A 15560-nucleotide genomic window follows, 5' to 3' on the forward strand; every position below is an offset into this window, starting at 1 on the left:
GAGACCCTCCATGGCCCTGCCCCTCCTCCAGCCACACCCCTAAACCAGCTCCCTCTCTCACTGGGCCCGCCCCCAGCCCCCAATCGCTAGTCCATCCCAGCACACAGCAAATTAGCCAAGCCCTGTTCCTCAAGCCTGTCCCCTGGCGCCCCCCGCACCCCCAACCACTTTAGCAGGGTTAACCCTTTCAGGGTCATAACCCCAAAGACTACAGGCCCCAGCTAACACCTTGGGAGGATCTGCCTCTTCTCCTGGCACCCCAGCCCTTTGGCTTCCTCAGGTCCAGTCCCTCCTGGTCTGGTCCCAGACTGGCCACACCTAGCTTAGCCCCCAAGGCACCAAGAGTCTGTCTTAGCGCTTCTGGCACCGTTTCCAACCCACATAACCTAGTCTAGGCCTGAGTCCTGGGCCTGAGTCCCTGCCCCACAGTTCTAGGTCCAGGGCGCCTTCCAGGTTAAAGATCCTACTCCATGGCTCCACCCCATGGCTAGGCTCCACCCACAGCCCCACCCATGGCTCCACCCTACGGTGAGGCTCCACCCCATGGCTAGGCTCCACCCACAGCCCCACCCATGGCTCCACCCTACGGTGAGGCTCCACCCACAGCCCCACCCATGGCTCCACCCTACGGTGAGGCTCCACCCACAGCCCCACCCATGGCTCCACCCTACGGTGAGGCTCCACCCACAGCCCCACCCATGGCTCCACCCTACGGTGAGGCTCCACCCACAGCCCCACCCATGGCTCCACCCTACGGTGAGGCTCCACCCACAGCCCCACCCATGGCTCCACCCTACGGCTAGGCTCCACAGCCCCACCCCATGGCTAGGCTCCACCCACAGCCCCACCCCATGGCTAGGCTCCATCCCCATGGCCTCACCCCATGGCCAGGCTCCACCCCCATAGCCTCACCCCATGGCCCCACACTACGGCTAAGCTCCACCCCACAGTCCCACCCCATGGCTAGGCCCCACCCCAGGCCCCACCCCATGGCTAGGCCCCACCCCAGGCCCCACCCCATGGCTAGGCTCCACTCCAGGGCCCCAGGCTGTTTCAGAGCCCACCCCTCCTGGCTCCGCCCACTCTCCCCGCCCAGCCCTCCGCGGGCCGCCCCTCGCCTCCACACACCTCCGGCCGAGATGCGGCTCCAGGGACAAGCCGGGTACATGAAGGCTGCGTTCTGGATCTGGTCGTTGATGTCCTCGTCCTCGTTGAAGGGGAACGTCCCGCTGAGGCTGACATACATGATGACGCCCACGGACCACATGTCCAGCGAGCGGTTGTAGCCCTGGTTGAGCAGCACCTCGGGCGCCAGGTAGGCGGGCGTGCCCACCACGGAGCGCCGGAAGGACTTCTCGCCGATGATGCGCGCGAAGCCGAAGTCACACAGCTTCACCTGCCAAGGTGAGGGGCGGGGCCGGAAGGGTGTTGGGGCTGCACCCCACCCAGGGCCCCCCCATCGCGGTATTCCAGAGAGTATGACATATTAGTCTGAGTCCAGGCTCCTCCGCTCACTGGCCAAGTGACTTCCACTCTCCGTTCACTCTCCGTGCCTCCGTTTCCTCTGTCGGAGGAGGAGGAGGAGGAAGAGGGGGAGGAGGAGAACAGCGCCGTCCCCTAGGGTTGTCAGGAGGCCTCCAGGAGTCAATCCATCTCAAGCTCGCAGCACAGCAGACGCCCGGCTCACAGTGCGTGCTGACACCGTACCTGCCACTACCTGCCCCGGGGAGCAGCCTTACTAACTGGACTTCCCAGGTTCAGGGGCATCACTGACCTGGGGAAACGGGTCGGCTGAGGCCAGCAACACGTTTTCTGGTTTCAAGTCACAGTGGACAATGTTCTTGAAGTGCAGGTGCCTCAAGGCCACCAGGATCTGAGGAGAGATGGAGCGGTCAGACAGAGGGCAGGTGCCTGCCCAGATGCTGCCTTCAGCGGCTGCCCTCCACGCCCCACCCATGCCCCTCTCCACGCCCCTAAGGATGCCCGCTGGGGCCAACGGGGGCATTGGAACACCAAAGGAAAAGCTCAGAACCCGGGACCGTTTACGCCTGAGATAGGAGTTGAACACAGAGCTCTAGAAAGGCTGAGCTGTGCGGCGGTTTGGGGAAGATCCTGAGAGCCTCTGGCGCGTGGTGAGCTCTTGCTAAAAAGGAGCTAGCAATACAGCAGTGGCTTCCAGGAGGTACTAGTGTGTGACTCAATTAAAGCAATTTTTTTTCCATCCAGTGTGAAACTAATACAAAACAATACCAGTTCGACATGCGTTATATATCAAATGTACGACTCTTCAGAGGCGGGGGGTATTCTAGAGCCAGTCTTCCCCGGCGGAAAACCTGGCTCTATACTTATTAGCTTGTGACTTTGAGCAAGTCACTTTACCTCTCTGGGCCTCAGTTTTCCCATCTGTAAAATGGGAGTGATGACAGTACCCTCCTCATGGGTTGCTGTGAGGCTTAAACAAGTAGATGCATATAAAGTGCTTAGGACAGCCCTGACTGGTTTGGCTCAGTGGATAGAGCGTCGGCCTGCGGACTGAAGGGTCCCAGGTTTGATTCCAGTCAAGGGCATGTACCTTGGTTGCAGGCACGTCCCCAATGGGAGGTGTGCAGGAGGCAACTGATCGATGTTTCTCTCTCATCGATGTTTTTAACTCTCTATCCCTCTCCCTTCCTCTCTGTAAAAAATCAATAAAATAGATTTGAAATAAATAAATAAATAAATAAATGAAGTGCTTAGGACAGAGCAAGCACTACATGCTATTATTATTGTTGTTGTTATTGGTTATTATTTTTGTGATGATGGCCTATTGGTGAACATATTTCTGTGTTTCAAATAGAGCCTCTCCTGCTGTTATCTGTTAATTGCCGAGTATTCTGGCCAGGTCGGCGTAGCTCAGTGGTGGAGTGTCACCCTATGAACCAGGAGATCATGGTTCAATTCCTGGTCAGGGCTCATTCCCAGGTTTTGGGTTTGATCCCTGGTCAGGACTTGTACAGGAGACAACCAATTGGTTTCTTTCTCATATCGATGTTTCTTTCTTTTTTCTTTCTCTCCCTCCCCCTTCCTCTCTCTCTCTCTAAAAAAAAAAAAAAAAAAAAAAAAAAAAAAAAAAAAATCAATGAAAACATATCCTCAGGAAAGGATTAAAAAATAATTTTTAGCCCTAGCCGGTTTGGCTTAGTGGATAGAGCATCGGCCTGTGGACTGAAGGGTCCCAGGTTCGATTCTGGTCAAGGGCACATGCCTGGGTTGTGGGCTCCATCCTCAGTAGGGGGTGTGCAGGAGGCAGCCGATCAATGATTCTCTCCCATCATTGATGTTTCTATCTCTCTATCCCTCTCCCTTCCTCTCTAAAATCAATAAAAACATAAAATAATAATAATAATTTTTAAAAAAAGAGTATTCTATGTGGCAAAGTGAACTGCTAAAACAAAACAAAACAAAACAAAAAAAACCCTGATACCATTTGTAAGCATTTATCTGTAGGAACCACGGTTTTCCTTGAGTCTGTGAAACAAATAAAATACACAGGAAGTAGAGAGATGTAAGCACGAAGCTGTAATTTCTATCTTAGAATGTAAATATTTGTTTCCGCTGGATGACTTCTGAGGACAGAAATGCTATTTGAAAGCCACTGCGGAGGTCCAGCCTCCTCATTGTACAGACAGGGAGACTGAGGTCCCAGCACGCACTAGCACATCTCCTGGCCTCCTGTTTGGTGACTTCCCCGCCCCTAGTGAATGTGGGGAGGAAAGAGGGCAGGTTGGAAGCTAGATAGATCCAGTTCAAATCTCACCGGACCCGTTACCTGGCCGTGTGACCTTGGGCAGGTCCCAGGCACCTCCCTCCGCCTCAGTTTCCTCACCTGTAAGACGGGTTCTAGTAATACCTACCTCGAAGGGCGGTTGTGAGGCCTAAAGAAGTGAAGGCTGAGCCCAGGACTTGGGGTGGGGCAGGCAAGAAGCAGAAAAACAGAAATCTGCAGAGAGAGAGAAAGAGAAAGAGAGAGAAGAGCACAGACAGAAAGAGAGGCAGAGATGGATGACCAGAAAGAGAGACCGCCTCGGCTGCAGGAGGCCGCGGTCCCCCTCGCCGCCAGAAGTCCGATGAGCCTGCCTCAGTGGGTTCTGTCCCCACCTGCAGGCCGACCTGGCAGAGGCACACAGCTCGGGAGAGCGAGGTCGCTGGGCCTGGGTAAAGGAGCAGAGCACTGGGGACTTTGTAACCAACAGAGAACGTGTCCCAGGATCAGGTGAGCGACCAGCCAGATGGGAAGGCCTTTCTAGAAAGGCTGTGAAAAGCAGAAGCCACGAAAGGCAACATTTAACATCGTAAGAGTTACACTCTCTACGGCACATAAACGTCATGAATGAAATGAAGAGGAAAAGAAATCTGGGATAAAAGAATCGAACACCATGACAAGGATCCAAAGTCCCTCATATACAAAGAGTGTTTACAATTCAATAAGAATAATCCAATTGAAAAAAAGGTGCAATTCCTGGTCAGGGCACCTACCCAGGTTGTCAATAAACATGAAAATATGGTCAAGCTCACTCATGGTTTTTAAACTGGGAAACGAAGCCACATGAGGTACTATTTCCCCACCCATCAGACTGCTGTTTAGGAAGGAGTGAGGAGATAGACACCTGCAAGCTCTGTTGTTCACAGCAAAGATGGAAAGGGATTTAGAGGATAACAGGACAGCACGTTTAAGGAAATGTGAGGCGCATTCCCCTGGACTCAGAAGTCTACTATTTGAGTGTGTTCTACTGAAATTCTCCCGCCAGAACCCGGTAATGTTTGTAGATGGATGTTCACAGAATATCGCTTGTAATAGTGGGAAAGTAAAAACAAGCGACATGGCCCTGGCTGGTGTGGCTCAGTGGATAGAGCGTCGGCCTGCGGACTGAAGGTTCCCGGGTTCGATTCCGGTCAAGGGCACATGCCCGGGTTGCAGGCTTGATCCCCAATGGGGGGCGTGCAGGAGGCAGTCAATTAATGATTCTCTCTCATCATTGATGTTTCTATCTCTCACCCTCTCTGAAACCAATGAAAAAATATTAAAACACACACACACACACAAAAAAAAAAAACACAACAAAAAACAACAACAAGCGACATGCTCAACAATTGGGGGATTTGGTGATATCCATCATGGAATACAATTCGGAGAAAGAGGCAGTTCTGCTGCTAACTGCGCACTGAACTAGAACACAGTCATGCTCCGCCTAACGCCAGGGACGTGTTCTCAGAAACGCGTGGCGAGGCGGTATTGTGGTTGCAGGAACCTCGCAGAGTGCACTGACACAAACCAGGTGGCGCAGCCTACTGCACACCGAGGCTACACGGTGCAGCCTGCTGCTCCCAGGCTATACATCGCCCCAGCATGTGACTGAACAAACCCCCCCCCCCCCCCAGAGTAAATCAAACACCAGACAAAACGCTGTGCTGAGAAGATGCGGTCAACACGAGATGGCTGAGGCTGTTGGCCGGGGAACACGGCGGCCTGTTTTACAGCACACTTTTTTATAAGTCAAAGAGGAAAGAGTGCACTCTACAATAATGATGGAAAGTGTAGTACAGTAAGCGCATAAACCAGTAACACGTCTCGCCTTATGCAGTGCACATGACTGCAGCGCTGTGCCTTTATACGACTGGCTCTGTCCACACACGAGGGTAATGCATCGCGCTACGACCTCATGAAGGCTGCGATGTCACTCGGCTGCAGCACCTTTCCAGCCCCGTTGCAATGTCATGGGACCACGGTCATGTATGTGGTCCATTGATGATTGACATGTTGCTATGTGGGGCATCACTGTAGTCATAACTATTATGATGACCATTATTTTCTACTTATTTCCTACTACGTTTCTGATTGCTCTATGGTCTGTCCTATTTTTACTTTATTATTTTACAACTAGAGGCCCAGTGCACGACATTCGTGCACTGGAGCGGGCGTTCCTTCAGCCCGGCCTGCTCCCTCTCGCAGTCCAGGACCCCTCAGTGGCCTAAGCAGGCAGGTGGACATCCCCCGAGGGGTCCTTAGTGCTGCCACGGAGGCGGGAGAGGCTACCGCCACCACCACTGCGCTCGCCAGCCGTGAGCCTGGCTTCTGGCTGAGTTGCACTCCCCCTGTGGGAGCGCACTGACCACCAGGGGGCAGCTCCTGCATTGAGTGTGTGCCCCCTAGTAGTCAGTGCATGTCATAGCAATTGGTCATTCTGCCGTTCAGTCGATTTGCATATTAGGGTTTTATTATATAGGATTATTATTTCCACTAGCGTTCCCGTTGCAGGAAAAATCCTGCAATAGGGTTTCCTGCTGCACTCTACCCCACCTGCTTTTCCCTTCTCCCCTGGCCCCGCCTACGCTCCTCCCTTCTCCCCCGCCCCGCCTTCTCCGCCAGCACGCCTGCTTTTCCCTTCTCCCCCGGCCCCGCCTGCGCTCCTCCCTTCTCCCCCGCCCCGCCTTCTCCGCCAGCCCGCCTGCTTTTCCCTTCTCCCCCGGCCCCGCCTCCACTCCTCCCTTCTCCTCCCCGCAGCTTGCTTGCTCTCCGCAGTTTTGCTCCCTTCTGCAGCTCTTGGCTTCTTTCTACGCTGTCTTGATATGCAAATTAGCCGCTATCTTTGTTGGGGTAATTTGCATACTCGTCCTGATTGGCTGGTGGGTGTGGCTTGGGCGTAGCGAAGGTGCGTTCAATTTGCATATTTGTCTATTATTAGGTAGGATTATTTTTCCTGTTGTTACGATTAGCCTATTATCCACTATTGTGACTCCCGCCCAGTGTCTGCCCGACCTCCTGGGCACAGGGGGCCACTCCAACAGGACGGCTGCCCCAGGGCAGGTGGGAGCCGGGCAGGGAGGTGGCGGGGGCGGGTGGACGCACCTGGGTGATGAGGAACTTGGTGAGGCGCTCGGGCAGCCGGCCCTTCTCGCTGGAGAGGATCATCTCCAACATGTCCCCGTGCAGCTTCTCCATCACCACGAACACCTTCTCGGGCGTCTCGAACATGCACTCCAGGTTCACGATCCCCGGGTGCCGCAGACTCTGGAGTGGGAGGGAGGGCGTGTGGGGGGTCAGGGCCCAGGTCACCCCTGAACCTGGGAGCCCAGAGGGGAGCAGAGGGATGACAAACAAGAGCAAGGATGTCCCTGAACAGCAGCTCCTTCCCTGGGGCTGTCCCTGGGGGAGGGGAGGGGCTTCCCACGGGCCGGTCCCAACGGCCGTCCTGCGCCCCCAGGTGTCCAGAAGGATCAAACTTTCCATCACACGATTCTGGTGAAGGCCAGGCTGGTGGGAGGGAGGCAGGCGGAGTGCGGGGAAATGGGAAGAACCTCTGTGTATCTGTCTTTTAAATCTGCGCCTTCTCCCTCTTCCCCCAGCTCTGGCCTGGCCTGACCCCACCTCCCCCACCCAGGTCCCCACCCAGCCTCCCCCCTGGGCCCTAGTCCCACCCCTTTCCGCCCCTCCAATGGCGGCGAAGGGTCTTTCTAAAATGCACACCTGCTTCTGCCCCTTCCTTGCTGAAGATGCCTCCATGGCCCCCCAGGCCCCCCAGCCCCCAGGAGAAGCCCGCAGTGTGTGACCCCAACTGCCGCCCTGGCCTCGCCGCCCACCCCACCCCATAAACCACCTAATAACCCCGGCGCCTGTCACGCTCCCTCTCACCTCCAGACCTGTGCTCAGAACACCCGGCCCACCCCTCAGTCTCAACACAAATACTTCCTCCTCCAAGAAGGCTTCCCTGACCACCTCAGACGGCCGGCTGGCCCCTGAAAGGAGGAAGTGAGGAGGAAGGGACCTTCCTGGGGGGGAGGCGCTGGACCCCAGGCCCCAGGGGTCACCTGCAGAATGGCCACTTCGTTCCGGAGCTGGCTCTCCTGCTTGGTGGGGAAGCGCAGTTTGTCGATGACCTTCACCGCCACGTCCCGGCCGGTCTTCCGGTGCTTTCCTGGGCAGGGGGGAGGGGAGGCGGAGGATGAGGGGAGCAGGACCTTGCAGTCCTGGCCGGAGGGACTCCGCCCCACCCACAGAGACACACCCAGCACGGGGCGAAGGGGATGGAAGGCTCTGAGGGGCCCTTAGGAGAGACGGAAGGGCAGGGGCCCTGGGAATAAACGTGGAGTGAAGGAAGGTAAAGGCAGCTCCAAGGAGGGGACTCTGCTACACGGAAAACTCGACTGACAACCCATCAGAATCTAGGCTCTGGCCCTGGCCCGTGTGGCTCCGTGGGTAGCAGGATTGTGCACCAAGAGGTTGCCAGTCTATCGGCTCCTGGCCGGGCCCACGACCTGTCTGCAGGGTTGGGCCCCAGGAGAGGGGCTGCAGAATCGAGGCTCTAGCTCTGGAGCCAGTCCAAGTACAGGATGGTCTTCCCTGTTCGGACCAGGAGAAAGCCCACTGGCGTTTCCCAGTGGGAACAGGAGACCCCTGACCCAGGATCTAGCTTTCTAATCAACCAGAGCGGGAGGTGACATGTGGCCCATCGGAGGGGAAGGTCTGGAGCCCAGAAACCCCCAGCACCCCCCCCTCCCCCCTGGGGAAGCACAGAAGTGTCCTTACCGCCATAGACCACTCCGAACTGCCCCGAGCCCAGTACCTCGTCCGGGAAGATCTGGTAGACCGTGGCGATGTCCTGCAGGGCGGGGACGGGGAGGGTCAGGGCTGCAAATGGAGATGGGGGTCGAGGAGACCGGGGAGGCGGGAGAATGAAACAGGGAAGACATCCTTGGGGCCCTGGGGTGTGGGCAGGGGTCTCACCACATTCTCTTGGATCTGACTGTTCGACACGGAGATGCTCAGAGAAGCTTGTCCTGGGGGGAGAGGAGGGGAGAGGCGGAGGTGAGGGGACCCCAGGCTCAGGATTACATTCCTCCGTAACCCCGAAGGCGGCCTCTGGAGCCAGACCACCCAGGTCCGAATCCAGGCATCCAAGGCGCAACGTCAGGCTACTGCCTTGTCTACTGCGAACCTCAGCTTCCTCATCTGGAGAATGGGCCAGAGAGGCGGGTAAATGCCATGTGCCGAGCGGCTGGAGGGAGAGGTGATGTCAGGAATGATTTCGCTGATATTTCACCCTGTGATCTCAGCGCCAAGCAAGGCCTGCCGATCCCATTTTATAGAGGAGGAAACGGAGGCTCCGGGGGAAAGTCCAAACTGACTCCAGCATCTTCCCCTGAACTTGCCCCCCTGCCAACAAGTGACACGCCCAACGAGACCAGACATCTCCAAAGTCCTGGTCCTTCTGCCATGTCAATGTCTCTCCCGTCTCCACTGAGACATCAACGCTCGCCCTCTTCCCTCATCTCCCTGCCCCAGTCCTGCCCGCTCCGACTCCCCTCCACGGGGAAGCCAGAGGGATCTTGCTGACGCACACACCTGACCCTGTCCATCCCCTGCTGGGAACCTGCCCTGGCTCCCAGGACCCTCAGGAGGAAGCCCAAGCGCCTTTCACGGCCTTTCAGGCAGGGTCTGGTCCCTCATCTACCTCTTTGACTTGAAGGCCTACTATGCTGCTGTGTGTCCCCGCCACACTGGTCTCCTTGCTGGGCCTCAGATAGCAAGTTCTCTCCTGTCTCCCGGCCTTCGCAAGTGCTCTTCCCTCTGCCAGGAATGTCCTCTGTCCCTTGTCATGGACTTAATTTAAAAATCCTCTTCATGCCCTGGCCGGTGTGGCTCAGTTGGTTGATTCCATGCACGGAAAGGTCACCGGTTCGATTATCAGTCAGGGCACATAACCAGGTTATGGGTTCGATTCCTGGTCAGGGTGCATATGGGAGGTAACCAATCAATGTTTCTCTCCTCTCTCTCCCTCTCCCTCTCCCTTCCATTCTCTCTAAAATCAATAAAAACTTTTAAAATCCTCACCCAAGGATATTTTCCATTGATCTTTAGAGAGAGTGGAAGAGAGAGGGGAAGACAGAGAAAAATATTTTTTTAAAAAATATTTTTATTGATTTCAGAGAGGGAGAGGGAGAGAGATAGAAACATCAATGATGAGAGAGAATCGTTGATTGTCTGCCTCCTGCACACCCCCTACTGGGGATTGAGCCCACAACCGGGGCATGCGCTCTTGACCAGAATTGAACCCAGGACCCTTTAGTCCGAAGGCCGATGCTCTATCCACTGAGCCAAACTGGCTAGGCCGAGAAAGAAATATTGATGTGAGAGAAACACATCCATTGGTTGCCTCCTGCACACATCCTGACCAGGGCCCAGGCCGGGGAGGAGTCTACAACTGAGGTATGTGCCCTTGACTGGAATCAAACCCGGGACCCTTCAGTCTGCAGGCCAACGCTCTATCCACTGAGCCAAACCGGCCAGGGCTGAAAACATTTTTTAAAATCCTCATCTTTCAGTCGCAGTCTCACTCCTGGGGCCATGTCAGATTACTCTAGCACGTGTTCTGTGTCTCAGCTGTCACTGTACCGGACGATCTGATTAATGTCTGCCACCCACACGGGATGATAAGCTCCAGAAGGCTGGCCACCTGGCACTCTCTGATTGTCCTTGGCCTCTGCCCGACATCATTTCCCATTTGCTTTCCTCTCTCTCGCCCCTCCTCAGCTTCCAGGCCTCAGCCCAGATGTTGCCTCCTCCAGGAAGCCCTTCTGGATACTCAGTCTGGGCCAGACCCCTTCTCTGGCCCTCTGCAGCCCTCTGGTTCCCATGTCCCAGCATCACAGAAAGAGAGAGTGACACGCCCAAAGCCACCTATCAAGTCCAGGCCTTCATGAAGGTTTGGACCCAGGCCTGCTGAGTCCAGAAGCCATGTTTGTCACTGTGCCATTCCCTGCTCCCCCACCCCCTGGCTCTTCCCTTCCCCGAACCCCACTCAAGCCCTCCCCGACCCGTCCTCTCCTCTCGGATCGGGGACTTACTGTGGGGCACGTGGCCTGGGGCACTGGGCGCATCCTGGAGGATGACGGGCATCAGGGCCTGGCGGATGGCTGTCTCCCAGCCCCGGGCAGCCTCGGCCCCCTGTCCACTGGGCCCCCCTGGGGCCCCGCCCGGCGTCTCGCCCACGAAGTAGGTGGTATTGGCAGTGACGATCTCAAAGCAGTGTGGGTTGGTGCCTGGTGGCACCAGGCTGAAGTTCTGGGCGGGCTCCACGGTGAGGATCTCTGACAGTGGGATTTCCTGGCGGGACACAGAGCCAGCGCAGGTGAGCACCCCGGCAGGCCCTGGAGCTCCCCGCGCACTCAGCACAGAACCCAGTGTCAGCGGTGACGTGGCTGGGGTGGAGCGGCCAGGACAGGCGCCTGGTGGAACTTACACGGAAGCAGAGACCAGAACGGAGAGAAGAGGCCGGCTGCTAGAGGACCGGTGGGCACGGCACATGCAAAGGCCTAGGTGGGAAAGGCTTGTGTTCAAGGCACATGCCACATCCCCATCACACGGATGGTGCCCGGCACACAGTAGGGATGTCATGTTTGATGAATAAATGAAGGAAATGAGGTTAGGGACACAGGGCGGAGCCCAGGCTCTGTCTCCAGGGCCCTGGCAGCCATGGAAGGGTTTAGAGCCACCTCTCTGGCTGTGTGTCAAGAGAGGATGGGAGCCCTAGCCGGTTTTGCTCAGTGGTTAGAGCGTCAGCCTGCAGACTGAAGGGTCATGGATTCGATTCCCAGTCAAGGGCATGTGCCTTGGTTGCAGGCTCAATCCCCAGCCTGGGATGGGAGGCAATCAATTAATGTGTGTCTCTCACATTGATGTTTCTCTCTCTCTCTCTCTCTCTCTCTCTCCCCCTCCTTCCTCCTTCCTTCCCTCCTTTCTCTTCTCTCTAAAAATCAGCTGGCATGGCTCAGTGGTTGAGCATCGACCTAAGAACCAGGAGGTCATGGTTCAATTCCCAGTCAGGGCACAGGCCTGGGTTGCAGGCTCGATCCCTGTGTGGGGTGTGCAGGAGGCAGTTGATCAGTGATTCTCTCCCATCACTGATGTTTCTATCTCTCTCTCTCCCTTTCCCTTCCTCTCTGAAATCAATAAAGATATTTTAAAATAAATAAATAAACACAAATAAAAATCAATGGAAAAATATGCTTGGGTAAGGATTTAAAAAAAAAAAAAAAAGCGTGGATGGGAGAGCCCTGGCTGGGTAGCTCAGTTGGTTAGAGCATCGTCCTCATTCGTTTGACCCCCTAGTCAGGGCACATACAAGAAGCATCCAATGAATGCATAAGTAAGTGAACAACAAATTGATGTTTCTCTCTCTCTCTCTCTCAAATCAATAAATAAAAAATAACAAATAAATTGTAAAAGGAGTGGATGGGAGAGAAATGGAATGAGAGGAGATCAAGAAGGAGGTGGGAGGGAAAGTGCAGGTTCCATGGGGAGAGAAACGTGTCTGCTTTGAAAATTACTGAAAGAGAAAGGAAGGAGGGAGGGGAAAAGAAGGAAAGAAAGACAGACTTCCGAGCCAATAGAGCCAGGAGCAGAGAGGTGATGGTGGGGAGGCGTTTTAGAGGCGGGCGGCATTTCAGGTAGCAGGGTGTGAGCAGGTGGGGAGGATGAGCAGGGACCAGCCCTGGGGCGGGTGCGGCAGGCCTCTGGGTTTTACTCTAAGGACAGAGGAGCCATCGCAAGGTTCCGGCGTTTTAACCGACTCCTCAGGCTGCTCTGTGGGAAAAGACTGAGGTGAAGGCAGAGCAGGGGCCAGCGAGAAAACTGCCACAATCAGCCGGGGCGGGGGGCGAGGGGAGGCGGGGCTGGAACGCAGTGCTGACAGGGGAGGTGGTGATGAATACAATAACTCCATAAGTTAATTACAAAGTAATAACGATAACAAGTTTATAATTACTGGAAGCTTATCGCATGCCCGGCCCTAAGCTAACTGCTTGTAGGTACATAATCTCTGAATTCTGGCCACAGTCCTGAGGGGACGGCTATTCTTTGAGGCCTTTTACGGGTGAGGGCACACAGGTGAGCCTGGCTGGAAGGTGATGGGGCCACTTGCTGATGGGCTGTAAGCAGTGTGTGCGGAGAGGGTACGATTCGTGGGCATTTGGCTGGAGCAACTGGGAGAGGAATCAAGAAGGTGCTGGGCAAAGGAGGACAGTCTGAGGCAGCTGGGAGCCGAAGGCCCACCTTGTAGTATCTGTTGGTTGTGTTGTTCTGGAAGAGTGTGATGCACTTGCTGTCCAGGCGCCAATAGTGCCGCTTCCTCTGTTGGGAGAGGTGTTGGAGGTGAGGGTGTCTCCTGCCCGCCACCAGCCAGACCCCGCCCTAAGCCTCTCCCCGCCCCTGAACTCAGCCTTAGCCCCGCCCCCTGACTCCTGCCCCGCCCCTGTCCCACCTCTAATTCTATCTGGGCTCCAGCACAGCCCCGCCCACCCCTTCCAGCCCCGCCCCTTCCAAGGATCCAGCCCCGCCTCTAACTCCGGCCCCGCCCTCCTGGCCCCGCCCCCCCGCCCACTCACCAGCGTGTCCTTGTTGCTGTAATGAACCACCCAACCTTCGTGCAGTGTGCTGCTGGATTTCCGTGTCGTGTGTCGCACGGACTGCACCACCCTCATGAGGGGGATGTACCCCAGGGAGCTGAGCGGGGAGGAGAAGGGGCGGGAGGTTACTACAAGAAGAAAATCACTGCGCTGACTGGTTTGGCTCAGTGGATAGAGTGTGGGCCTGCGGACTCAAGGGTCCCAGGTTCGATTCCGGTCAAGGGCATGTACCTTGGTTGTGGGCACATCCCCAGTGGGAGGTGTGCAGGAGGCAGCTGATCGATGTTTCTCTCGTATCGATGTTTCTAACTCTCTCTCCCTCTCCCTTCCTCTCTGTAAAAAACCAATAAAATATATTTTTTTAAAAAGAAGAAGAAGAAAATCCCCGCTGTGCCTGGGGCCCAAGGGGCATCTCGGGGCAGCTTGGGAGTTGTTTTGGGGAGGGCACACGTTCCCCCCTGTTTTGTAGATTTCCCATAATGAGGAAGGAGGCTCTTACCGAAAGGCTGGGTTCCCAAACCAGGCTGCCTGGTAAATTACCCAACTCTTCATGCCTTCATTTCTCCCCGCAAAGGGGTGCTGAGGCGTGAAAACCTCTCTAAGGAGCTGAGCCCCGTGCTTGGCCCACGGTGGGCCTTGCGGTGCTAATTACTACTGAGCCCAGGGATCTTGCAGCCAGGTGTGTGTCCCTGGCAAGTGACTCAACCTCTCCGATGCAGAAACTGAGGCTCAGAGAGGCTCATCTCTTGCCTAAGGCCACACAGCAGTCTGGCTCCAGAGTTCATGTTCTCACTCACACTGCACTGTCACTTTGCATACAGATTGTTTCTGGAAGGACCCACCAGAAACTGAGCCCCCTGGCGTCCTCCAGGGAGAGGAGCTGGGCAGTGGGAGGCAGGGAGTGGGAGGTTTCAATGGCTGTGTTACCAGCGCCTAAACAAATATAACGTAAATTAAAACATGCTTCTATGAAAACTCTTTAAAAATGTAAATCAGGCCCAGCCAGCATGGCTCAGTGGTTGAGTGTCGACCTATGAACCAGGAGGTCATGGTTTGATTCCCAGTCAGGGTGCCTGCCCGGGTTGCGGGCTGGATCCCCAAGTGTGGGGCGTGAGGGAGGTAGCCGATCGATGATTCTCTCTCATCATGGATGTTTCTATCTCTCTCTCCCTCTTCCTTCCTCTCTGAAATCAATAAAAAAATATTTTTAAAAATAAATAATATTTTTTAAAAATGTGAATCAGGAAAAAGTGTTAAGTTGGAAAATGAAGTGTGGGTGCTGAAGAAGATTTGCCTCAGGAACCTGGGTAATTTTCACGTAGAGGGTGATGGTAACCCATTGTAGAGATGGGGAAGGGCATCCCCAGGGGGTCCCCTGGGTACCTCTGGGCCTTGCCTCCCTCGGCTTCCTCCTCCTCACTGGCGTGGAGGGCATTTTCCGAGTGGGAGCCTGGGATGATCCCGGAGTCGTCGGACTCATCCATGAGGGCGCTCTTGTCAGCCTCACTGAAATCGGTGGCCTCCTCCATGGGCACATCTGAGGGGGACAGGGCATCAGAGGGGCCTCCGCCCCGGCTGGCCCCCAGCTCCTGCCGGCTCAGCCCACAGCCTCTTACCTCCATTGATGAGCGCCTCTCCCAGACAGTCGTTGGGGACTCGGGTGGCGCAGCGTTTGTGGCAGTTAAACTTGCAGTCTGGGAGGAGGGCGGGGAACAAGGACACAGGAGGGAGAGGGGAGAGAGGTCACCCGAAGGGCTGACTTTGACCCCTAACCACCAGTCTCAAAGAGGCTACTCTTGCTGCTTGGAGTAGGAACTGGCTGCCCCTTCCAGCCATGGCTGTCCCCTTTTTGAGCGAGTTTCTCCAACGATGGAGAGACGAGAGTATACTGGGGGGGGGGGGGGGGGGGGGCTGATTAAGTGCTGTGGCTCTAAGCATCCGAAGTTCAAACAATGTACAGAACCCATTACCCTAGACTTGTAAAATTCCGGAATGTAGCAGGACCTAACATTCTGTGATTCTAGACTTTGAACACTCAAGGGCAGGGTTTCTCAGTCTTTGGCACTATGAACATTTGGGGCTGGCTCATTTCTTGTTGGGGGGCGGGGCTGTCCTGTGCA

The 15560-nt window shown here is 55.6% G+C and overlaps 1 protein-coding gene across 2 annotated transcripts in view; it reads right to left on the minus strand.

Annotated features, from left to right (window-relative positions):
- The window catches only part of PRKD2 (protein kinase D2), a 30278-nt gene that overhangs the window by 2512 nt on the left and 12206 nt on the right, over window positions 1-15560 (minus strand). For both annotated transcript variants that reach the window (XM_079799791.1, XM_079799790.1), the window contains exons 7-17: window positions 15057-15134; window positions 14824-14977; window positions 13420-13537; window positions 13088-13165; window positions 10882-11140; window positions 8762-8814; window positions 8564-8636; window positions 7846-7952; window positions 6887-7048; window positions 1775-1873; window positions 1129-1396 (exon numbers count right to left, since the gene is read on the minus strand). In XM_079799791.1, coding sequence (XP_079655917.1) covers window positions 1129-1396; window positions 1775-1873; window positions 6887-7048; window positions 7846-7952; window positions 8564-8636; window positions 8762-8814; window positions 10882-11140; window positions 13088-13165; window positions 13420-13537; window positions 14824-14977; window positions 15057-15134 — 1449 coding nt within the window. The remainder of the gene's footprint in view (window positions 1-1128; window positions 1397-1774; window positions 1874-6886; window positions 7049-7845; window positions 7953-8563; window positions 8637-8761; window positions 8815-10881; window positions 11141-13087; window positions 13166-13419; window positions 13538-14823; window positions 14978-15056; window positions 15135-15560) is intronic.

Source organism: Cnephaeus nilssonii, assembly GCF_951640355.1.
Source record: "Cnephaeus nilssonii genome assembly, chromosome: 20".
NCBI classification, from domain to species: domain Eukaryota; kingdom Metazoa; phylum Chordata; class Mammalia; order Chiroptera; family Vespertilionidae; genus Cnephaeus; species Cnephaeus nilssonii.